A 27,041-nucleotide genomic window follows, 5' to 3' on the forward strand; every position below is an offset into this window, starting at 1 on the left:
GAAGGTTATAACGATTAATATAAACGACATGTAAGGGGCTAATCCCTTTTAAACCTATCATGAAGGCTTCACATTAAATATATACATTTGCTAATTTAAATTTGTTATTAAAAAGATGACTGGGAAATATAACTGAAGTTTGATTCTGGTCGCAAACTAGAGGAACTTCTAATGCTGTCTTTGCCCGGTCCGCGAGTTGGTCGATCTCTGGCATGGCAAGTGAATTTTCTCTCAGAAACACGGTTTCCAAGAGAAAACCACACCAGAGATAGTGTTAGGGCGATAGACAACAGTTTTTGCAACGCTCTTGTACAATGGATCTATCATACACTCTTTTCATTCCTGAGTTGAGACTTAAGTTATACAAACATGTGAAAGACCTAGCCAATTTGGCTGGACATTGCTTTAGCAAAAGTGCTGATATTCCAGCTGTCCCTATTGACAAATTCTTATTAAGGTTATGCAACGGCTCTTCATCCAATGTAACACTGTGCACCATGTTACATACACCTGGTTGATATATCTTAGCAAAATAGCACTCATCATTGAACAATCTCATTAACAGTGCCATACTTACACCGAGGAGGGTAGGGCCCTAAGCACGAGAGTAACAGACCCCTCTCTCATTATTTGGGATTCTTAAATTGGCTCTAATTTAAGGAACAGCTCACACGAGGCCCAGCTAGAGTCTCGTGTGATACGCCCTGTTCATTAGCTTCTGACACCCGAGTACAATCTGTATTCAGTAAAATTATTCTTCCATATTCATTCCTTCTTTTGCTTGTGGCATAATGATAAATTGATATGCAAGCTAAAGGCATTCTTTCAGATTGCCTTTAGCTTACATAGCCAATTTCTTTCGATATTCCAATTTAGCTTTCCGCACAATGCTCATTACTTTTCTGGCCTGAGCTTTAAATATTTCATAATTTCTCTCGCTCTTAATCTCACGATATTCTTTCCACATCATCATCTTGTGGATTTCTTGCTTAATAAGCTTGCACATCCATTTCACTCCCAACCTATTTATTCTTTGAACACTAGTGATACATTCAGATACTGCCTCATTTAAGCACTTTTTCAAAGATTTCCATGAATTGTTGACATTTTTCCTATTCAGTAACTGATACCATGATATTAAAGATAGTATTCTCCTAAGATGATCATAATTTCTAGCTTTATAGTTCAGCATGCAACCTATTCTAATGGGAACGTCATGATCACTGTCACCAGGTGGTGATAAAATAGTCATTGTTAACAGAGACCTCTTCTGCTGCTATGAACAAATGTAAATCTCTTGACCTCGAGTTCTTCTTTCACATGCTGCTTGAGAAAGTTATCTTGCAACAATTAAATAAATTCCACTTCATTTTTATCATGAGATTTTTCTTCTTCCCAATCAATGTTTGGATAATTAAAGTTACCCATAATAATCACTCAAATGTTTAGTGCCTATGAAGATAAATTAGCTATGCATTTCTTCATTCCCTGCAACTAAGCTGCCAGATCTGTAGTGACACCTACCATATATTTCAATTTGTTAGCCTCACTTCGCACCAGATGGTCTCAAACTCACTGCTACTTGGAACATTATCATCATTGTTTTCTTGTGTTTCTACCCTAACTGGACTTAAGTTGCCTGATATCGTTAATAGTACTCGCCCTCTTTCTCTCCTATCTCTGTCATTCCTAAAAATAGTATACCCATTACATTTGATCCCAGTTACCATATCTGATTTTGATAGCCATGTTTCACTAATGCTAACAATCTTTCACTAATAATAAAAATTTTTTGCTCCAATCATAGATTGACTGCCTTGTGGGTGGTTGTTTACCATACTGTGTTGTAAAACGACGCTGCACAACAGTAACAGAATTTATTTTTGCAAATTCATATTCAATAAACAACAAACTTAATCCCTTTGTGTATAGACATAACAAATTACCACCTAGCCTATTCCTACAGGGTTAGCCTAAAAGAAATAGACACTTTCAAAGTTTCACAGAAAGAAGAGTTTTAATAGCATGGCTGAAATACATGGTTTGAAAAGTATGTCCTGAAGTTTACATGGGTAAGTTACAAGTGTTCTATGTGTGACCCTTTTGTAACACAACAAATATCAATGCGATAGTCCACGAACACGAGTCACTGTTTCCTCGGATACGGGTGGTCTCCCAGGACTTTTCCCCCTTGCACAGACAACCAGTTTCCTTAAATTTTTTGCTCCAATCATAGATTGACTGCCTTGTGGGTGGTTGTTTACCATACTGTGTTGTAAAACGACACTGCACAACAGTAACAGAATTTATTTTTGCAAATTCATTCACGCAGAAAGCCTTCTCCACCTGGCAAGCGGCCATACTGCTTAACTTATGTCAAGGGCGCTCACGTGATGCTGACGTCACAAAGACAAATGAAAAGCGGAGGTCGTAAACTTGAGGACTTTTTCCATAAAACAGTACTAAATGCTTTCTGATGTAACAAACAAATTTCAATTTATAAAGCGTTTAAACTGTCCATTTCTTTTAGGCTAACCCTATATAATTGGATACACAATCTATTTAGTCTTGTTGTAGAACTTTCTCTTTTTCCTCCCTAGATATACTCAAAAGGTCTGAATCCAAAATATACATTTCACCCCTTCTCCAGTTGCATAACCATATTTGAAGCCATTGATATCTTTATCACATTTGCATATCATTGTTGAACTTTCACATACATTTCCCCCATTCCTCCCTTTATTTAATTTACCTTGAATTTTTTCATTAAGTCTAATCCGAATAAATAATTTTTCCAGGCTCTTGATGCCAAATGAATTCAAGTGTAAGCCGTATATTAGTTCTTGCACTCTTATACGTCTTTTCTGCCATCAAACACGCTCCAACATCTAAAAACTCTCATCTATTTCTTCTACACAACATGTGCATTGAATCATTTGCATCATTGCCCTTCTTAACTCTGTACTGTCAAATGTGGGTAGTAAACCTACAATTTTTACTCTCTCACATTTTCTCACTTCTTTCAACAAACCTTTCACATCCTCTCTCATACTACATTTGTGGCTACTTTAAATTATTAGTTCTTACAAGACCTACCATTATTATTTTTTATTTTTTCGACTGTGTTTGTAATATCTTTAATTTTCACACTCGGGAAGCTAGTAACACCCCGAGTAAGCATAAATTTTATGATTGAATATCACCTCTTTTTTTCTTAGACTTACCTTGTTGTTAATAATAATATTATTATTAACGATTAAGGAAAATAAATTAAATTTTTAATTTATTTTCTAATTAAGGAAAATAATGAACTAAGGGATGAATTAGCTGAACTGAAGACAAAAGTTGAACTATCTCATCAAATGGCTTACAGCCAATCTATACAAATTGAAGGCATACTGGAAGACAAGGCAGAAAACTTGACTGCAGTATTGCAACATCACAATAAAATCTAGCCACCAGATTCCAAACAGAAGAAAAGATCACTCAGCACATACATAGTCCACATTGCTTCACAAGCTAAAGAAAGATTAATTAAAGGCAGCAAAAAAATGAGACCAACGACATCGAATAGAAATTGTTCTTGGAAAGAAAGTCCTATGTGAGTGAATGTTTATGTATCATATGACAGAAATCTGCTACATCTTTCCAGGAAAGAAAAATAAGACAAGGCTTATAAAGACCTATGGTGCAAAAACTCAAAAATATACATGAAGAAAACTGATGCATCAAGAATAGTTCTCATTACTAACAAAAGATATCTGAAAAATTTGTAAAAATATCTTCAGTAAACACAGCTTATATAGATACCATAATATTAACAGAAACTTCCCTAACCAATGAGCAGCTTCCAAGGTACAACATAAACATCTTTCAAATCCCCACCTTTTCTGTTTTTGACAGTAAAAACAGAAAAAGGTGGAGGATTAATGTTTACATTAAACAAAAATACCCATTAAGTCAGTTAAAAAATCAATTTCATACGGCTGAAAACATTTCCCTAAAGCTAGAGAACTGTATCAACACACACACACAGTTTAATGCTGAACTCCATTTATAGACCACCAGATGAAAATCCTAAACTATTCCTGGAAGAACTAGAACAATGGCTAACAAATTAAACAACTTTATAATCAACTTATAATTAGAGAATATCAGGAGAAACTAAGATTAACACTAAACACTGAAATAAGCATAACTACAACTTATTTAGATATACTATCCAACTTTGGCTTAACAGCCCAACATCCATCTCCAGCCTAAAAGCACTTTTCACATCCACCCTTTTTTCTATTAGTTACACTTAACTATGAGATTCTTTAAGGTTCTCTGTGATTAGCATCACAGAGAACCTTAAAAATTTATTTTCTGAACCTTAGGAATACAATCTGACATGCTATAAGTAACTGATATTTGATCAAGTCCTAGAAATTGCTGATTTATCTCCTTTCGATTGGTAGAACCATTGCACATCACCAATCAGTTTCCTTATATTTATCATAGTCATTTGCTGTGTAATCCCACACATCTTTTGTTCAATAAAGCTTGTACTTTCGTCCCAGTTGGTGGAATCATGCAGATGTCTTATCACTATATTAGATACTATCATGAAATCGAACACTCATGTCTAGGTGTTCATCATGAAAATTATGGAAACAACTACTGTGTTAGAGTAAAACTTTAGTTTAATATAAATCAAAATAACACTTGATGTTTCAACCTTCACATTAAGATCATCATCTGGAGTATACACATACATACAAAGAAACAAGCTACACTACAATCTGCATGGTATGCTAAAGTTACTGATCGACCATTAAAGCTATTGGCCTGACTCTGGTGAAAAAAAAAAAAAAAACTTTCCTACATCAAAGCTAGAGTCCTGTTGTTATTATTATTATTATCTATTAGGTTACAAAATTAAACTAAGCTAGAGAGCAACAAGTTCACACAAAAAATTTACTTATATAAGTATGCACATAAATTACAACCAAATTGGTATGGATAGTGGCCAATAAAAGCTGAAAAATTGCTTAGATCAACCATTATTATTATTAACCGTAACTATTATATTATTAAGGTCAGGGTTTGCTGGAAAACTAAGTCGGCTGAATGTATGACATCCAAATTCTTGTGATTTTTATGCCACCATTATTAAGATTAGGGTGGTTAATCAAAATGTCCCAGGTGTTGTTCAACTACATAAGGCATATAGTAGTTGTCCCTAAATATCTCAAATAATTTAACTTCCTTACTCACACGTTATTTCCCACTTCCAATCAACGATTCCATAGTTAAGTTACTGATTATTTTCACTCTCTTATCACTCCCTAATTTCATCTGTCTACATCAGAATCATCTCCACATTTCCGTGTCTGTAGTAAAACAACATTAAATATCTGAAATTCGTGCTTACCTCAATGGGACACCAAATCACTTCAGAGCCATTATCACTACTGCCTTCTTTAAGTTACATATAAGGGAGAAAACTCAACTCTAATGAAATCATCAGTAATATCCCACCTCTTCCATTATTTCTATAATTTCGAAAATGCAAGAACTATTATTAAGCAAGAAGATATACAAGAAATGTAAGAGTGAGAATTATAAAATATACAAAGCTTAGGCCAGAAAGTTCTGATTTGGCTTTTACAAGTATTGTAAAAGCTAAATCAAAAGCAAATGTAGAGGAATGACTAATGGATTCCGACAGTACTCTTTTATGAGAAGCAGATAAGATCATAAAAATAAGAGTGTTTATATGGCTCAGATCTATGAATAATGTATGAAACATGGCATACTGCATTGGATGAGAAATTTGATATCAGTACATATGCTAATGGAGTATTCAACTGAAACTGGTAAGACCCTATCTAATGAAATATTCAACCAAATTGGCAAAGGCTCTTTATACACTGTTTGGAAAAAAGACAGACTTCTTTAGTGTGAGGAACACTAAAGAAGATCCATGGTGCCCACTTGAATAAGATGTAGGACCCCCTTTCACTGCAATTACTGCAGCAATCCTATAGGAATTTTGGACCATTCTTCCTGTAGGCATGTAATGAGGTCCTGGACTGTTGTGGCGTCAGATGTCCCTTGACCTCATCTGACACTCCAGTTCATCTCATAGATGTTCAATAAGGTTGAGATCAGGGCTCTGTGGAGGCCAGTCAAGTGTGATGAGGTTCATGTCCAAAAGCCATTCAGTTACATCAGCAGCCTTATGACAAGGTAGATTGTCTTTCTGAAAGAAAGAATGGTCAGTTCCTTAGAAACACCAGAAAGTTGCATTTCATTGTCCAGAATGTTCAGATACCTCTCAGAGTTCAATGTTTGTGGTACCACAAACACAGGTCCGAGGCCAAACCAAAAAGGCAGGACAATATACCTTCACATATACTGTCTAATTAAACATTGTGATAGCCATTCAGTGGTATATGCCTATTGTGATATGCCTAGTGCTTGGAATGTTTAAACAAAAAAAAAAAAAATCAACTATGGGAAATCAGAAGAACAATCTTCTAAAAGGAGGCAAGTAGTAATAACATTTTTGGATCTGATAGGGCAGGCCATGCCTTAATGATTGAGAGCAGAATATCCCACTACAGTTTCTACTAAATGTGGGTTTTATCAGCTGCACAATACACCTACATACATAATCCTGAAAGACAGATGATTATTAGACTGAGTGATAAAGAAACACATTAGTATTGCCACCAGTAATCCTGCTCAATATGAGAGAAACTGCAGCCATTTGGTATGTGTGCATGCTTGAATAGGGATTCCAGACGTCCCATAAAATACAGGATTGTCCCTTTTTTTTGGCTAATGCATCCTGTTGTCCCGATAAAACTTTTTGGGACAGCTTTTTGTCCTGTATTTTAGAGTTCAAGACTGAATAACAAAATCGACGAGTTACAATTTCTATTCTATTACAACCATTGCTTTCCGACATTACAGGGAACTGTAGACGCGTTGTTATTTTCTCAAGGCGAGTGATGGCAACACTGCAACAATGATAAGCTTGTTAGAACAGTGCGCATGTGCATTGACATTTTGGAGTGTGCCATAATATTGGCTCAGCTTTAAATAGCACAGAACGGGCTGCTTGGCCCACGGCATTTTAGAAGCTTGCTCCAAGAGAAACAGGTTTGTGCTTGCAGAGAACAGCTGCTGTTAAAATGTATGGTTTTTCAATTCTCCTGTGGCCCCATTGAACATTGAAAATGCCGAAAAGGAAGTGTGATTATACAGACACTTTAAAAACTCAATTTCCATTTCTAAAAAAATCTACTAATTTGGGCAAGACAGATAAAGTGGAGTGTACGGTTTGTGATGGCTTGTTTAGCGTCAAGCATGACGGAAAGTTCAACATTACCCAGCACGTTGCTACGAAAAGACATAAATCTGCATCTCGAGCTAGTATAAGTGCAAAAGTCAGCGATTTCTTTACCAAGAAAGAGAGGGGAAATGGAAAAGAATCTTGCTGCAGAAGAAGCAACTTTCGCTTATCACCACAACCAGAGTTTTTGATCAACGGATAATACGCAAGTTATATGATAGAAAATTTACATGTGGACAAACAAAAACACAAGTGTTAATTGTAAATGTTTTGGCTCCGTTTGCAATCAAGCAATTCAAACTAAAAATAGAGAAAGCAAATTATATATGTATCCTGATTAAAACTATGGTGCTTCAAAATTAGTGCCATTGATAGTTTGATATTTCATTCCAGAAAAAGGTGTTAAAACCATGATTCTAGAATTTACAGACCTTCCTAGTGAAAGCGCAGAAGGACTTATGGATTACATATGGGACTTGCTAAAATCTTGGAAGATTAAAGATAAAGTCATACCCTTGTCAGCAGACAATACTAATACTAACTTTGGTGGATGTTTGAGGAAGGGAAGAAGTAACATGTACCATAAATTGAGAACTAGGTTTGGCCACGGATTGATTGGAGTTGGTTGCTCAGCTCATATTTTAAACAATGCTGTGCAAATTGCAGCTGATACATTGCCTGTAGACACTGAGGCTGTTATAGCTAAAATATTTCAACACTTTTATATATACTCTGTAAGAGTCCAGTTCCTAAAAGAATTTTGTGAATTTGTGGACAATGAGTATAAAACAGTTCTAGGACACTCGAAGACAAGGTGGCTGTCGTTGCATCCAGCTATCAAAAGGTTGAATGAAATGTATGAAGGACTTAAAGCCTATTTTCTTTCAATAGATAAATGTCCAACAATGTTGAAAGACTTTCCAGAACCCAGTGTCAAAGCAGTTTTCTACTTTTCTGGAGTTGCAATGCAAAATGTTCCATGCTACTATCAGGAGTATACAAGGTGAAACGATATCTTTCATTGAAGCACAGTCAATTATACTGTATAATTGACCCTCAGTCATAAGTGTCCTGTATTTTTATCTAATGTATCTGGGATCCCTACGCTTGAATAACCAGTGGTGTAAAGCTACCCATCCATAAGAATATGAGTGAATGCCTTGCCGTGAATCCCATTAAGATAGAATTACAATGGTATTGCTTATTAAAATATAGTGTTAGTCAAGAGTTGCTTTCATACTGCTACAATAAGACAGTTTTGCCAAGTAAGCATTAAGGCATCTGTTGAGATTAAATGACTACTGTGCTGCTTACTGCACCACATTAATGGGGTGAAATGCATGGGCACCAAATCATCTGCAGATGGCCTTAAGTAGTGATCTGAGTTTTGAGTAGCAGTCATACTGTCATGATAATGAGGCTTTCCCCTGACCAGCTAACTTGCCATCAATTGAAAAAAAAAACACCATGAAGATTCTTCAAATCATTACAAAAATTAGGTATTTCCACCCAAAAGATGTATATCAAATCATTCTTAACTGCACTATGAAGGTGTTAAGTTCTGAATGAAACTGAAATTTAATACATTTTATGTTTCCTTCAGACTTAACATGCATTAACTTTTCCGGGGCCAATACTGGTATATCAACCTCCATGGAGTCAAAAGACTCATCGTGGGAGGTCCTTCCTAAGAAACACAAAGTCTCTCATACCACTCCTTAAACTCATTGACCATTCTCGCTCTCACCACTCCATCAGGTAATGCATTCCACGGTTCAACCACCCTCCATGCAAAGAAATCACTCCTCACCCTCTTGCTCACAGTTTCCTTTCGTAACTTCCAGGGATGGCCTCTTCTCATCACTCCCTCCCACTGTTCAACCAAGCAAAAGAACTTCCCAGTGTCAAGCCTGTAACCACCTCTCAACAGTTTAAAAGTCTCAATCATATCACCGCTCTTCTATCCACCAAACTCTGCAGTCCACATTCCCTCGGCCGATCCTCATAACCAAAATTGTACAGTCCTGAAATCATCTTTGTCATTCGTCTCTGTACCCTTTCCACAGTTAATTTATCCCCTTCAAATCCTGGGGACCAAATCTGAGAACAACAGTCTAAGTGTGGTCTGATCAGAGACTTATACAATGGAATGATAACCCTTTTATCTCTGTAGGTCAGTGTCCTTCTCATAATTGCAGCAGTCCTCTGTGTTACCTTCACCACCTTTGCAATATGTCCCCTAAATTTCAGGTTTCTATCAATCATCAACCCTAGATCTCTTGTCTCCCCTACTTCCTCCAGTGCAATTCCTCCCATAGAGTATGCAACATCCCATCAATGTTTCCCAAACCTCAAGACCTTACATTTTGCTGCATTAAACTGACACCCCCATTCATTTGCCCATCTATCTAGCTTATTCAAATCCTCTTGCAGGGCTACCACATCTGCACTATTACTAATAATCCTTCCCAGCTTCGCATCATCTGCAAACAACTGAATATCCCCTTGCAATCCAATTGCAATGTCATTGATATAAAGGTTAAACAATATGGGTCCTAGTACTGAGCCCTGTGGGACCCCACTTGTAACCCTCTGCTTCCTTGAAACTGCTCCACCATACACAACTCTCTGATACCTATCAGACAGCCAATCCTGAATCCAGTTGACCAATCTGATATCCAGACCCATGTGCTGCAACTTAAATATCAGCTTATCATGTGGCACTCTGTCAAATGCCTTCACTAAGTCTAAGAAAATTGCAGTATATGCCTTTCCCTCATCTAATGTTCTTGTAATTTTATTATAAAAGGCTAGCATATTGCTAAAACAAGAATGCCCTTTCACAAATCCATGTCGACTCTCACAGATAACATTACCCTCATCTGCCCAATGCTGTATACGGTCCCTCACTACTTTCTCCAAGCTCTTAACTACTGATGACATACAAAATAGCCTATAATTAGACATTTCCAGTCTGTTACCAACCTTATGCAATGGCACTATCTTACCTCCCTTCCATTCCCTGAGCACCTTTCCTGCAGCCAGACTTTCATTGAAAAGCCAGGTTAAAGGCACTGTCAGTTCCCTAGCACATTCTCTCAAAACTCGTGGTGAAATACCATCCAGTCCCAAAGCTTTACTGACATCCAGAGTACTCAGTATCTGAAATACACTCTCCTCCTGTACCTCTAAACCTCGAACGCCCTATCCCTCTAGCATTAAAACTATAACTCCTCTATCGTGTTGTAAATAATTATTGTAAATTTTCTAATGTTTAAGCTATGTTAACTTTGTGTAAATTCTTGTGTATTGCTGGGAGAAAGATAATCAGATTAGATACTGATGGCCAGAAGCAAAACACATGCACCAAGTAGGACGTGCACACAGAATTGAAGATAATATGAATATGAACAGTAGAGCTAATCTCAAGTGATAACAGTTACTTAAACAGTATGAAAGAGGAAGGGTTAACAAGATGACTAGAAAAAAGCACAGGAACACCAGAGCTAGGTCAAATGGCATAGTTAGAGAGAGCTGAAACATCTGACAGAAACAGACTAATGAAGGAAAACTGCTGACAGAAAATTAGTAATAATGCAAAGTTTTCATGTAGTAATATTACATTGCTTGAAAGTACATATTAAGAATTTGATAATATATTAGTAATCTCACATGTCCTACAATGGTAATCAAGGTAACTCACAGTTAGAATGATGTATGTTGGACTGAATTTTTATTTTTTGACAAAAGAGTACAGTATGGGAAGGTTCCTACTCACACCTTGCTTTTTTTCCCCCCTCTGTAGTTGAGCCATTTAAGGTAAACTAAATTTTTATCTTGGACTGCTTTATGTACTTGGAAAACCCAAAATACATATTTCATTGTTTCTGTACATTTCATTAAATCTTATGAAACACAGAGATTGCTTAAAAGGAAATGCTTTATTTGAGACTTAGTTACTATAGATCTTACAACTAAACATATCTCTTCACATAAATATTTTTCTAAAGAAAATATATAGCTTTTCCAACTACTATCTGGGTTCAGTGAACAGCAACTAGTTGAGGGCAGCCTTCTTGAAATCCACACGGAAGTCTAACTCTTGCTTCCAGCTGCTTAAAATGAAGAGGTTGTTTGCAAAATTCACATTCCTATGGGATAGGAAGAGAAAAAAAATTATACATTTATTTATGTATGATCTAGTACACACACACACACACACACATATTTTTTTTTTTTTTTTTTTTTTTTAATATGAGAAAAGTTTAATACCAGAGTCTGCTAAAGGTTAGAGCAAATCCTGTCTAGAAACCAAATGTAAACCAACTGGTAAAGTTAATTCACATCCTTTTCCTTCAGAGTGCATAATTTTTCCTCCAGGAAATAAAGCATTCTTACTCTACTTGAGAATAGTTAAAGATTGGTGTGTAAGGCACTAGCAATAGATCTTGAAGCTTGAGTCAAATGAGTACTAGAAGGTATTATAAAAGAGAGGAATAAAGTGTCTTGTCATCAGTAGAGCTATGATGACAAGACACTTTATTCTTTGGTTCCTTGATTAGGCTGTTAGTGAGAGAATCATTCATATACAAGAGGAGTGTAGGTAAAAGCAAAGAGCCTCGCGATATTCTGGTGGTGATAGAAAAATAAGATGAGAAGGAACCATCCACCATGACGTGACTTCCTCTGTGGTTAATCTAACCTTCTTTCTAAGCTGCTATTATGGTCTCCTTCATACTCTTTGTGAATGATTACAAAGGGCAGCAAGGAGACCATAGATGGCAGCTTAGAAAGAGGGCTATACTACCTCCATGAAATAAATACTTTGGAAAGATCAAACGTAATCACATGAGATTCTCCATGACCTGTCTCCAAAGGTAAATGAAGTCAATAAGTTATGTGTTCTTTAACAGAGAATTTGAAACTATAAAAACCTTAGTCCACCAGGCAAAATTAATTTGCTCAGATAACATTGCACTCAACATAGGTAGGACAGCCAACATCCATATATCAGAACATCAGGATTACATCTGATTCTACAGTTGTTCGGGATTAGCAAACTATGCCATGATACGCAACACAGGATCTGGCGGAAAAAAAGCACCTTATTGCACCAAAGTAAATTTGAGTTTGAGAGGCTTATCCTCAAATCTGCTGCAGCTGTTACCAACTATTCCAACCTAAACAAATATAGTTGTACCAAATTGCCCCTCATCCACAGTCAGTCCCACAGGCAAGACACCCAACTAAAGCCAATAGGTGGCATAATTACAGGACTTTAGGTCTTCCTGTATCTCTCTTGTTCCATAAAGAGCAGAAGTCAGTTTTCTTTTTAATGTTGCAAGTATCTGATATGCATCCTAATATGGCAATGTGTCTTCTAAATTTACAGCCTCTCTTACTCAAACAATTATGCATATATATTTAATTATTCCTAGAAAACTTATCCCAATCAGGAGCTCTTCTTATACATGTCACTGCGCTTGACTCACGAGCACCCTCTCAATATCCATTAGTCAGTCAATATCCACAAGTCTCTACAGGAATTGAAGAAAAACAAAGAAATAATTATCACTAAAGCGGATAAGGGAACGCCACTGTGGTACTCAATCATAATGACTACACAGGTAAGCTTAAGGCTTTACTATTAGATCGAGCTACTTACCTCACCATTGAATACAAACCCACCAACTCACAAATTAGAAAACTCCATAGGCTCCTTAAGAAGGTCACTTCTTGGCCTGTGGAGATTACTAACAGACTAAAACCATATAACTCTATACCCCCCCCCCCCGTATATATGGGGTCCCAAAAACACAAAGAAAATGTGCCATTACATCCCATAGTGGATGGCATCGATTCCCCCACTTACAAACTAGCTAAATATTTAGCCAAAGCGCTCTCACACTATACTGGCAACACGCCATCACACATAAAAAACTCAGCCCACTTCAAAGCCAGTATAGAAAACCTTACACTCCAACATATTGACATAATTGTCAGTTTTGACGTCTCCTCCTTATTTACAAATGTCCCCCCCCCCCCCCCTCAAAGAAACCTTAGAGCTAATCCAAGCTAAATTTCCTCCCGATATCTCAGCCCTATTTCAGTTCACAATGAACTCAGGCTATTTCGTTTGGCAGGAAAAATTCTACAAACAGATAGAGGGAACAGCCATGGGTTTACCACTTTCCCCACCCTTGGCCAACTTCTTTATGGAGACCTTTGAAGAGAAAGCCTTAAACTCTGCCCCACAAAAACCTACCATATGGCTTCGCTACGTTGATGATATGTTCACCATTTGGCCACATGGCCTGGATACACTCCTTCCCTTCTTAATACACTTAAACAACCAACACCCTAGAATCAAGTTCACCCTAGAAAAAGAGAAAAACAACAGCCTCCCCTTCCTAAACACACTAGTCACCTGCCAACCTGATGGAACCTTGGTTTTCTCAGTTTATAGAAAACCCACCCATACAGGCAGATACATTCACCAACAATTCCCCCCCCCCACCCTATTAAGACACTATTCAACAGGGAAAAACTAATCTGTTCAAATGACCAAGCACTAACTACTGAACTAAATCACATCCTTAACACTTTCTCAGTCAATGGCTACCTCCCCCCCCAAAAAAAAAAAATCCAAAAAATACTAAAACCAGTTATCCACAACCCACCTCCCTCCCTTCATAAAAAAGATTACTCTAAATCCATCACCATTCCCTACATCCGAGGCACCTCAGAAAAAATCAACAAAATCCTAAAAAAACATGACTTGACCTCTTGTTATAGACCATATAGAAAATTGGCATCCCTTATCCGCTCTACTAAAGACCAATCATGTAAATTGTCCTACTTTGGCCAAACAGGCAGGACAGCAAATATCAGAATCTCAGAACACAAGGACTACATCCGATTTCACCAGTACAGCCACTCTGGGCTTGCAGACTATGCTCTGGATACTCGCCACAGAATAAGGTGGAAGAAAGCCACAGTAATACACCGCAACAAGTTCAAATATGAAAGACTATTCATGGACTCAGCCTCAGCCCTTAGGAACATGCCAAACCTTAACAAATTTGGATGCATGAGACTGCTCCAAATTTGTGAAACATATATCAGAAGAACTTCAGCCCAAAGGCCAAGAACACCTAATATAGCCCGACAGGGAGCACCATTAGGACTTTAGGAAAACGGTAGCTTTCTCGCTTCATTTCTCATTTGCTATTATGTAGTACTTGCATGCACATGTCTTTATCTTAAGTTCCCATGAAGATGGTAATGTGACGTTGCCGAAATATCGGAAAGTATATATTAAAGTTGATTTAATTTATATTTCTAGTGTACGCTCTCAATTCCTTAAGTATTCATGTTTAACCAGCATATAAGCCTTTCTACAAGAACTTCCTGGATGGTGATGCACTGATCTGTCAAAGTTTTTTTGACATTTTCGTGGGTTGTGACAGTGGACAGTCGTTCTCCAAGGTGATTCTGCTTTTCTTAAAATGCGAGTGCCACTCAAAACACCGAGTTCAGCTTATGGCTTCGTTTTCATATACCTTACAAAGTAATTCAAGAGTCTCTGTGGCAGATTTCCCCAGTTTTGCAACCATTTGCCCTTTGTTCTAATTTTGTGTTCATGGCAAAATCACAGAACAGCACAAACAAATAAGTTCCAGTGCACACAGCTAAATGTCATGTGACAAACTAGGCCAAGATTCCCGTCAAGAGAAAGCAACACAGAAAATCTGATGCCAATATGATGGACTTCACTTTTTCCCATGAAATCTGAAGACACTTAGTCGAAAAGGCTCAAACTTACCACACATGTTACTCCCATTTTTTTATCTTCTTTTTTTTTAAAATTTTGTAGTTCATCCTTGATTCAAGACCATTATGAAATTACTATGTATTTTTCAGTTTTTAGTTCACACATCTTTAATTTCTGCATTTTTAATTTCCATATATTTTTATCTCTATTTTATCCCCCTTTTTTTGAAAAAGTTCCAACATATTTATTCAAATGATAGTCCTAAATGGTTTATAGTTAATTTTAATGGTTTAAAGTTCAGTTATATATATATACTTTTTATCAATATATTTCTGATGCTGTTCCATATAAAGTTAATCTTGAGGATTCTATAAAGGTATGTCAAAAATTATTTCCTTTATATTACTTTTCTTTTAATTAATTTTTTTTTTTAAATACATATCAATGTTTTAATTTAATTGGAGTAAAAAAGACCATGATGTAATACAAAGGATGCTCTTTATGAAAATAGGCAAAATAGCCAAAAGTATTAATTACAATTTTATTAGTTTCAGTTTTGTAATTATGTATAATCAGCACTTGTAATGTGCCTGATATTGATATTTATGTCAAATGAAAAAAAAATGTGGTGTATGTGAGATTTACTATATTTATCAGATGTATGATGGATGGTTCTAATAATTTCAGCGTTCTTTATTGTAATTCACATTTGTCAAGTCTACTGTGATAGATGACATTCATGGCAGGGACATTCTCTTTTCACTATCAGCAGCAACGTGTCAGCCCTTACTGACTTCTTTTTTGCCACTTAGTTGAACAAGTACACATGCTCATTAACGATGAGGTTAATGGGCGATTGACGATGACAGACAGTGTTTGGTTACTGAGTAATGAAAGAAAACAAAAAGAGATTCTAGTGTTTAAACTTATACATTGATTCTCCAGCATCATATATGTTAAGGAAATTAACAACATAGACTTGGTAATAACTAAAAATATTTAATTATTACTTCCTCTATTTCAGCAAAATTAAATCAGCACATTTAGAGATTAATGCACTGTTATTAAATACATGCATGCAGACACACCTAACTAACAAGGATGGAACAGGAGAGATACAGGAAGACTTAAAGTCCTATATATTTATGCCACCTATGGGCTTTAGTTGGGTTTGACTGTTGGGCTGACTGTCTGCAGATGGGGCTTCCCATATGAGGGGCAGTTTAATCTATCCTATATATATTAAAATGATAAGCCTTTTTGTGTAACGTTTTTCTGTCACTTTTTTCCAAGTTATTTGAAACTCAGGGGAGAACTGGCCTACCGGTCTGGAAAACTTGGGGGAGGGGGAAAGAACCCCCTTTTGAGTCTTTGAAATTGAAGGAGAACTGGCCTACTGGTCCAGAACTTAGGGGAGGTGACGGGGGGGATCCCCCTTTCAAGTTTTCGAAATTCGAGTCATCAGAATTCAAGGAGAACTGGCCTACCAGTCCGGAACATGGGGGGGGGGGGCATAGGTGCCAGGGGGAAGAGCCCCCTAGTACAACTATATTTATTTAGGCTGGGATAGTTGGTAAGAGATGCAGCAGATTCAAGGAAAATCCTCTCAAACTTAAATTTGCTTTGGTGAAGGCAGGTGACTTTTTTCCCCACCAGATCCTGAGCTAAGTATCCAGGACATGGTCTGCTAATCCTGAGCAGCTGTAGAATCAGAAGTAATCCTGATGTTCTGATATATGAAATTTTCCTGTCCTGCCTGTTTATCAATAATGTGAAAGGTTGCAGTTGCAGCCTTTCATTATGGAACCTGGTACACTCTGGATAAATTCAGAGGTAGTAGCTGGTTCTTGGGGAGGAAGATAAATAAGTGTTGCTAGCATTTTGTGTGGTTTATAAGTGGTTGCAAGATTGTGCTTTTTTTTTTTAAGATCTTGGCCATCTTTTCTGAGACGACACGAATATAAGGGATGGTGATAGAATTTCTGTAATCTGTGTTTCTAGGAGGGTGGGGGGGGGTATGTGATATTAAATTTTTTTTTTAATTTGGTAGGAGGTGTAGCCATTGGCAAAAAAAAAAGTGTTTTTTTATGTAGGTGAGTTGTGTTGAGTGCAATGTTATCTGAGCAAATCGATTTTGCCAGGTAGATAGGTTTTTTTGTAGTTCCAAATTGTCGGGGGGGGGGGAAGATGATGTGACTGTTGATGGATGCATTAAGTCTGTGTGTGGATTTATTGTAAATCAATAAATTTTAAATGCCTCTCGTCTTAGTTCTTTGTTTTCCTTCTTTAATCCTAGGTGGTCTCACAGTATATTCTTTGTACTTAAATTCATTAATTTCGATTCTCACTTGCTATCACACATCTGTCATGACAATATCATCAAGTTGGATGAACAGACCCTTGCAAAGTGAACACTTATTAACTCAACTATTTTGTCTGCTTCTATCATCTTCATACCATTAGCACTCATTAAAGTTACCCTTCCTTAGTCATTCATTTGTATATTTAGTCTCTAGAACAGGGAATCCAGATTATCTAATCCTAAACCTCCAATCCTTGGTATCAATACATGATGGGTTTGAAATCTTTTGTTGTGTAAAATTCACAAAATATTCATGTGGCATTACATAACTAATCCTTAAATAAGTGAAAGCTAGATAATGGATGAGAGGTCTCAAATAGTCTTTCAAGGTATTCAGAAAACTAAACAGGAACTTTGACTAAATGTCCAACCCTCCCCCATACACTGAACAAATGAGGATATGCAGTTAATTTATGATCTAGTCAATTAAACTATATTCTGCATGGCTTAAATCAAAAAAGTTATACAAAATGATAGAATGACATTAAATGGGACACTGCTTGGTTATTCAAAGCTTTGTTTCAGGGAATAAGGATGTTAGCAAAATTCAATATAAGCACCATCAAATGTAAGAAGTACCAAGCAGAACCTACAGAAGAATTGGAGATACTTTTTTTTTTTCTGAAACAAAGAAAAAATCAGGTGAGAATTTTCTAAATAATCAATATCAAATTCCTAATATACCCTCAGGAAGTACACAGGATATTATTACAGTACTATATGAAACCATTACATCGCACGTGGGAAAGTAACTAGCACATACTTCACTACATTGACAGAGAATTTTTAGTGATACAGACCAAATTTAGTGTTTCTTCCTATCAATAATTGTTCTCCAAATTAATCTATCAAAGCTACAAGATCTATATTTTGGTATTTTTAAGTTGCTTTTTACTATCAATCCACCTAGATTTTGGTCTTCCCCTTGCCATCCATATACATTTTACAAATCTTTCCCAATCCATGCTGTTTAAGTATCCACTATTTGAAATTAGCTCTACTCAAATATTCATGAATGCTAAAAATGCCAAGTTCCTTTCTGATATCTTCATTTTTAATATGATTCTGCCATTGATGCAACCTGTTCGCTTCCCTAATCTTTCTCAGAACTCTTACCTCTAGTCGTCTCTGATCTTCAATCAAATGTTGTATTTTTAACCCAGTTCTTAGATCCATAAGTTAAAACTGGCTTGAACATAGCTAGTTTAGTGTTTTCATTAGTTTCTCTCTTACATCATCATTTGACTTCCTACTACATCAACTTTGTTAATTCTATTGTCTTTTTCTATATTTAACTTGCCATTTCATTAAAAATGGTGCCTAAATTGCCAAAATATTTTACTTGTTCTATAGGTTCATCATTCAGGACAGGTGACGTTTTCAATGTATTATTATTATTTATATGGGCACTTCATGGAGTCAAGACTCATTGCAGAAGACCCATTCCATCCATTAACACAATACCTATTCACTGTTGGGAGCTCACAACCAACTCTGGCAGTCCATTCCACTCATTCACCACTCTCCACGTAAAGAACCTAGTCTGCACATCCTTACTAAACACACTCTTAGATAACTTCCAAGTATGACCCCCTTTGTTTTCCCTCTACTTTCCATGTCCTGAAAAATTTTTTCTGCGTCAATCTTATAGTATCTTTTAGTAACTTATAACTTTCTATCATATATTCAGCTGTCCCAGCCTTTTCAAGATGTGTATAAAGATAGAATTGTTGAGTTTATTAGAAACATACCCACTTTCATGAATATTACTAAATAGTTTCCTTAACTTTTCTATTTCCCTTTCTTCTAGGGCTTTTAGCATTTCTTTACTAAGATCATCTTGACCTGGTATTTTTCCTGTTTTCATTTACTCTATAGCTCTTAATAATTCTTCTTGTAGTTTTTGGGGACCATCATCAAGCTTGTTAAATTCTGGTATTATTTCTCTCTCTTCATCTTTAAAAAGATCTAAAATGTATTCATCCCATTTTTTCTTAACTTTTGTTTCAAATAACATTTTGCTTTAACTGCTCCTGATAAAAAAGTTGTGTGAACCATTCATTCTCTTGTTTGTTATTTCTGTTATGTTTTGGTGTACTTCTTGAGTTTGTTGTTTTACTTCTAGGCATTCTCTTTCATTGCATTTATTATGAAGCCATATTTTTTTCATCAATAAACAATATAATAAGGAAAGCATGTAAAGATTTTTATTCTTAATTAATTTTTTGCTTGTCTTTTTTTTACTGAACAGATTTTCATTCATCTATAGTTTTTCTTCTATGTTGATTCTTCCTGTGGATATAGTTATGGGTAGCACTTTAACTTTCCTTGCCATTCTTTTTTTCATTCTCCTTGCCATTCTTTTTTTCATTCTCCTTGCCATACTTTTTCTATCTTCAGTTTGTTATTAGTTTCCATTTCATGTTGTAAATGAGAAGTATTCAAAACAACCTTTAATTTTTGTTGCATACTTATTTTTAACTGAGTCATTCTTTAGATAATTGAAATATAGATGAAGTTCTTTATTATTTTTTTTTAGTTTTACTTTTAATTTTGAAACAACTAGTATGTGGTCTGAGTCTATATCTGCTCCTGAATATGTTTCTTATGCACAATACTTCAAAATCTTTTTTCTAATCATTATTTATATAATCAATCTGGTATCACCAACTGGGCTTTCACAAACTGTCTTTTTGGTTGTTGAAAGAAGGAAGGCATTTGCTATTATCAGATCATTTTGCTCGCAAAACTCAATTAACCTTACACCTCTGTCATTCATATCATCAACAACAAAACTCTTCAACCTCTTCACTACAATGGAAGTCAGTAGGTGCATAACCTGGAGATTACCATGTCAAAAGGTTTTTCCTGTAAGTGTTATATCCAAGAACACTTTTTTTTTTTTTTTGGAAACTTTTTTTCCCCCATCATAATTCCAACCCCTCTTATGTGTTCTTCACTTCCAGAATAAATGCAAAGTTATTCTTTTCAATTTTTCCATTTCCTGTCCATTTTATGTCACAAACTCTTATGTCCACCTCCATATTTAGCATCTTTTTCATTAAATTACCAAATTTACCAGTTTGGTATAATGACTAACATTCCAAGTAACTATTTGTAAGAGCCTATTTATGGTTTTCATATGAACTTGATCCAATGACATCTGTCCTGATAGCTTTAGGATATCATTTTCATAAAGCCATATTACTGGAGTTCATTCTATGGCGTCCTTTTTTTTTTTGGCATCTTCTTCCCTGTAGTTATATACAGCAAGGTCTGTTACAGGGGCCCCCAAGTTATTCCACATGACTAAAGTTCTTTGACCTGAGATCCATAATATTCACTAGAAATTTTCAGGATTCCTACAAAGCCTTCATGGCTACAGTAGCAGTTCAAATCCCCATCATACCTCACACACATTTAAATTTTAACTACTGAGTTACAAACTCAAATATAGGCTACATATTGCTAAATATAATGTCCCTTTTATACCATAAAACAGTAGTCATTTTGAACAGGATTTTCTTCTGGCAGCCTTGTTATATGCCTTTTCCAGATCAACAAAACTTAGATAAGATCCTTGTTATATTCCCATGATTACTAAACTACTTCTCTTAAAGTGAAGATCTGATCCTGACAACCTCTATTTGGTCAGAATGCAGCTTGTTCTTTTCATAGCTTCCCTTCTCCAACTTTTTTTTTTTTTTTAATCCTTACTTGAGTATTACATAAATCTTGTAAGGAATACTCAGTAGGGAAATTCCTCTGTAATTCTCACCTTCAGTTTTATTTCCCTTTTTATAGATAAAGTAGAACTCCCATAGTACAAATGACCAATCATGGATAATACGACCAAGTCTTCTGACTTATGCAAGGTAGTCACTGTAAAACTTTTATACCACCATATTTGAGCATTTCAGGTCGATTATCTACTACTCTAGCTATCCTTCCACACTTTAGGTTTTTGATGGTTTTCTACCTCAAGTACTGATATATAATTCTGATTGCATTCTTCTTGAATGGTTTTACCACTGTGAAGTCACCTTGTTTCATTTAGCAATCTTTCAAAGTAATGATCTCAAACACCTAGAATATCTTTATCTTCAGTTCTCATATGTTTATCATCTGATTACTTTTAGAGTACTCCTGTCTCCATTTCTAAGTTTTTTCAATAACCTCCAGAATATTTTGCCACCTCCCTGATATTTCTTTTCTATGTTCTTGTGAAAGTCTTCTCATGACTTAGTTTTTCACAGTGCTTTGCTTTCTTATAATTTTCTCTACATCCTCTGAGAACAAGCTCATTTACTAGGCAAGAACTTTTGATATGCTTTCTACTTTTCCATCACTGCCTCTTTAACTTCCTTCTGCCATAGAGTTCTTATTTTTCTATCCATGAGTGAATCAGTTTGTTTTCTTCAGAATATGCCAACAAATTTCCTAGATTTGGTTCTTGTTTTCAAACTCTTCATTTTTTCTTGAGTTTGAAAACAAAACTTCTAAATAACTTTTCTTAATAAGAAGATATATTTAAGCCACAGTGATCAGGAAAGGAGGGAGAAGCACTTGCATTCAACACTAAACATAAAGATAACCATCCTGAATGACTGGCAGTTTCAAGTTCAAAGGGGTTTTGGTTTTGTTTGTTTGGGTTTACTGGTGCAAGAGCAACAGGCATCATATGTCAAATGGCATTAAAAAGTAATAGATAATAGACAGTTAAATAACATCTTTTGTATAAGAAAACTAGTATTTAATGCAGTGTATAAAATGAGTAAAAAAGGTAGAGAAAAACATTAGAAAAACAACTAGGTATAAAAACACGAATTAAAATATCTATACATAATATATACATTAAATATATAAAACATACATACTAGATACAATTATAAACATTAATGCTCTGTAAGAATGTATACAAAAAATTAATTTGTCACAAATCTGATAAAATCTGTCTTAGTATGTGGGGCTTAGATTATTAAAATGACAAACAGTGACTGCAAATGAGTGCAATTATTTAAGATATGTCTTATGGATAAAACTGAATCACAGAACTTAAACATAAGCATATCATCACTCTTTAACTAGAAGAAGTGCAAGATGACTGACCTATGCAGAAATGAGCAAATACAACTTTCTCTTTGTGGTTCCTGTGTAGACAAGACCGTCACAATTTGATTTCATGATTGATCTGATAGAACTTCTAGTTACTCTCTATTCCATAATGCTTGCTGCTAGGATAAAAGTTTTTTTGTCTTATAAATTGCTTAATTAGTGTAGGAGAACAGGCAGATGGTGGTATTTTGAGCTTAGAAGTTTAGAAATGGAAAAAAAGATCATTGGAAAAGGAATTCAGGTTACATAATTTGAATCTCAGAACAGGGAAGATTCTGCAGAAATAGAAAGAACGTATGGTAATCCGATTGCACAAGGATGGTGCAAAGACCGAGGTATCCAACTATCGACCAATCAGTATCTCAGGTGAAGATTTTGGAAAAATTGGTTAGAGCTCACATTCAGAAATGGGCTGACAGTGAATCTCTACTTTGCGATGAACAGCATGGGTTTAACTAAGGGAAGGTCATGTTTTAGCAACTTGCTCACATTCTATAATAATGTTACCATTGCTATACAAGGGGAAAATGGATACATCATGACACTAGGATTTTGCTAAGGTTTGACAGAATGCAGCATGGAAAACTGTTGCATAAATTGGAGAATATGGGTTTGGATTATAAAATATTAGCATGGTTAAGGGGATGGCTGACTGACATATCAAAAAGTAGCATACAGGAGGATATGAGTCTGCAAGATTTAAGGTAACTAGTGGTGTACCCCAAGTATCACTCTTTGGTCTACTGTTATTCGATCTATACATTAATGATATTGGGAAGGATTTAACAGGCAACACAGTAATTTGCTGATGATGCAAAGATAGATAAGGTAATCAGGAATGCTGTTGATATAAAGTACTTGTGGAATGATTTGAATAGGCTGGAATTGTGGGAATGGTAAAAATGGAGTCATTTCAGTATAGGCATGCACTTCGACATGATTAGATATTCAGTGTTGTATTATATTGGTGGGAATATGCTAGAAGAAACTAATCAGGCTAAGGATCTTGGAGTGTTAGTAGATAGCAAGCTGAAGTTCATGGGTATTTGCAATCTTTGTTACATGGCCCATGAACTTTAGCTTGCTATCTACTAACACTCCAAGATCCTTAGCCTGATTTGTTTTTTCTAGCATATTCCCACCAATATAATACAACACTGGATATCTAATCATGTCGAAGTGCATGCCTTTACTGATACTGAACTGACTCCATTTTCCCCATTCCCACAATTCCAGCCTATTCAAATCATTCCGCAAGTACTTTATATCAACAGCATTCCTGATTACCCTATCTATCTTTGCATAATCAGCAAATTACTGTGTCACCTGTTAAATCCTTCCCAGTATCATTAATGTATATATTGAATAACAGTGGACCAAAGAGAAAACTTTAACATGTAAAGACAAGGATGTCAATTTACTTCTTTACAAGGTCTTGATAAGACCTCACTTGGACTTTTGTGCGCAGGTCTGGTCTTCTGGTTTCCACTGCAATACTGATAGTGGAGAGAATACAGAGTTGTGTTAAAAATTATACCAGGATTGTGGGATACTGATTATGAAGACAGACTGAAAACTTGTAGATGCAGACACAGGAGACAGAGCAGTGAAGTGATTAAGACAACTTCTAAAATGATCATACGGTATTTCAGTTGATAGAATTTATCAACCGAAATACTGAGAATGAGTTCTGCTAAGAAGAGTTGGGGAGCTAGATTTTTCTCTCATAAGGTGGTGCATGACTGGAATGGGTTGCCATTGGATGTTATGAGTGCAAGTAGCGTGAATGAATTCAAGAATAAGTATGATAGCTGGTGTGTGTAATATTTGCCTCCCTTGATGAATTCCTCTCAACAATAATTAGGTCTCTCTTAATAATAATAATAAAGATGAAATAAGACAGTAACCAAAACAGGAACCAAACCTTGGAGAATCAATGACAAGCCCTGAAAAAAAAAAAACACTGATTGATTCAGCCGGAGAGGCATGTGGTAAGGTTGACTGCAAGGACAGATAAATCAGAACTCCATGGTGGACACAGGAAGTAAAAGAGGTAGTAAAGGAAAAGAAGAAAGCTTATCAATAGTTTCTAGCAAATAAGTCAGCTTTTGCTCTTAGAGAATACAGAGACAAATGTAAGAAAAACTAAACACTGTTTACAACTAGCTAAACAAAAGTCATGGGAAAACTTTGGTAAGAAGATAGAAAATACATATCAATAAGGTGGCAAAATATTCTGGAGGTTGTTGAAAAAGTCAGAAATGGAGGAAAGAATGTTGTAAAAGGAATTAGAGATCACAAAGGTGACATGAAAACTGGAGATAAAGATATCCTTGAAGTATGGCGTAATGACTTCGAAAAATTACTAAATTAAACAAGCAGTGATAGCACAGTGGTAAAAAAACAATCAACAGACATGCAATCAGGAATACATATCCATACTTGAAGTAGAAAAAGCCATCAAAAGCCTGAAATGTGGAAAGGCAGCAGGAATAGATGATATTCAACCAGAAATGCTCAAGTATGGAGGTATAAAACTTACAGTGGCTGCACTAGTTCAGAAGGCCTGGCCAGAGGGACAAATTCCAGATGATTGGAGTAGAACTCTCATAGTACCCATATATAAAAAGGGAAATAAAACTGAATATGAGGATTACAGAGGTATTTCTCTACTGAGTGTTTCTGGTAAGATTTATGCATGCATACTTGAGGAACAGTTGAGAAGGATTGTGGAAGAGAAGCTTGGTGAAGAACAAGCTAGATTCAGGCCAAACAGAGGCTGTCAGGATATCAGATTTTCACTTTACGACAAATTGTTGGGAAATCATGCGAATATAAAAAAAATCTGTATTTAAGTTTTGTAGACTGCAAAATGTATATGACAAAGTGCCAAGAGAAAAGCTATTCAAAATGCTACAGTTGTATGGTGGCAGTGGGGCATTATATCAAGCAATACATAGTCATTATTTGTGTTGTAAGTCAGCAGTTAGAATTGAAGGAAGTACAGGAGATGGTTTAATGTTAAATCTGGTGTCAGACAAGCATGCACATTATCCCCTCTGTTATTCATTATCTATATGGATCACATTATGAAGGAAAGTGGTATTAAACCTGATATCAAAATTGGAGATGCTAATGTCAGATCTTTGCTTTTTATAATAAATTTAGTTTAATCCTTTATCCAAGCGTGAGCAAACAAAGTTTGCACCTGAAAGTATCTTCAGGACTGGGGTTAGGTGGTACAACACCAGGCACTCCTTGCAAAGGTGGAGCAAGCTACCAACACTCCTATCTCAGTATCTCCCATAATTCCCATAATGCAAAACACATCTCCTTGCGGATATGTCTAATGTTATGCATTAAGGGAAGGGCCACTACCCAGACTAGTTTTGACCTTTATTGAGGTCGCTTTAGTGGGAGCCAGGCCCAAGTGGAGATATCAGGCAGAAGCATTCGCAGGTCATCTCTACCTATAGGTGTTGCCAAATGGTGTGCCACCCTTTTTTAATAAATTACTCTGGATTTAGAGAAAGATGTTGAAAGTTTATTTTTCACTTGGTTAGAGTATAATAAATTTAGTTTAATCCTTTATCCAAGCGTGAGCAAACAAAGTTTGTGCCTGAAGATAGGAGTGTTGGTGGCTTGCTCCACCTTTGCAAGGAGTGCCCTGGTGTTGTACCACCTAACCCCAGTCCTGAAGATACTTTCAGGCACAAACTTTGTTTGCTCATGCTTGGATAAAGGATTAAACTAAATTTATTATACTCTAACCAAGTGAAAAATAAACTTTCAACATCTTTCTCTAAATCCAGAGTAATTTATTAGCAACTACTATAGGTAGAGATGACCTGATAATGCTTCTGCCTGGTATCTCCACTTGGGCCTGGCTCCCACTGAAGAGACCTCAATAAAGGTCGAAACTAGTCTGAGTTGTGGCCCTTCCCATCTGGGCCAGAAGTAAAACACTTGACCAAAGACTAGAGACTGCCGATATGAGATTCCTGAGAAAGATCAGAGGCATGAACAGATGGCATCAATGGTAATATTATATTAAAAGCAAAGATATTAAGAAAGATCTTGACATTGTTAGCATCCAGGAATGTGTTAGCAGAGCTAATCTCAGTGGTATGGTCACTTAAACAGAATGGGAGAGGAAAGATTAGCAAAACAAGTGTTCTCTGCCAAGTTGGTAGGAAAAAGATCCAGAGGAGGACCAAGATGAAGGTGGATTGATAACAGTAAAAAGTGCTTTAGATGATAGAAATATAAGATCTGGTAATGTTGGAGTCTTGACAGATAACAGATTGATTTGGAGAAAAATTGTAGATAGGAAGTCAGTAATGATGTAAATTTTTCATGTAGTACTATCATATTCTGTACACCCCTTTAGGGTACATGTCAGGAATTTGCTGATGAAAGATGAAATTTAAAAAAAATAAAAAGAT

The 27,041-nt window shown here is 36.0% G+C and overlaps 1 protein-coding gene across 1 annotated transcript in view; it reads right to left on the reverse strand.

Annotated features, from left to right (window-relative positions):
- Positions 1–11,267: 11,267 nt before the first annotated feature.
- Positions 11,268–27,041, reverse strand: part of LOC150109830 (5-aminolevulinate synthase, erythroid-specific, mitochondrial-like) — a 180,870-nt gene continuing 165,096 nt past the window's right edge. Inside the window, exon 11 of the mRNA XM_090414713.1 lies at positions 11,268–11,496. Within this exon, the coding sequence (XP_090270839.1) occupies positions 11,389–11,496 (108 nt within the window). The 3' untranslated portion in view covers positions 11,268–11,388. The remainder of the gene's footprint in view (positions 11,497–27,041) is intronic.

Source organism: Typopeltis vanoorti, chromosome 1 (genome assembly GCF_054136105.1).
Source record: "Typopeltis vanoorti isolate ZY-2024b chromosome 1, IOZ_Tvanoo_1.0, whole genome shotgun sequence".
Taxonomy (NCBI): domain Eukaryota; kingdom Metazoa; phylum Arthropoda; class Arachnida; order Uropygi; family Thelyphonidae; genus Typopeltis; species Typopeltis vanoorti.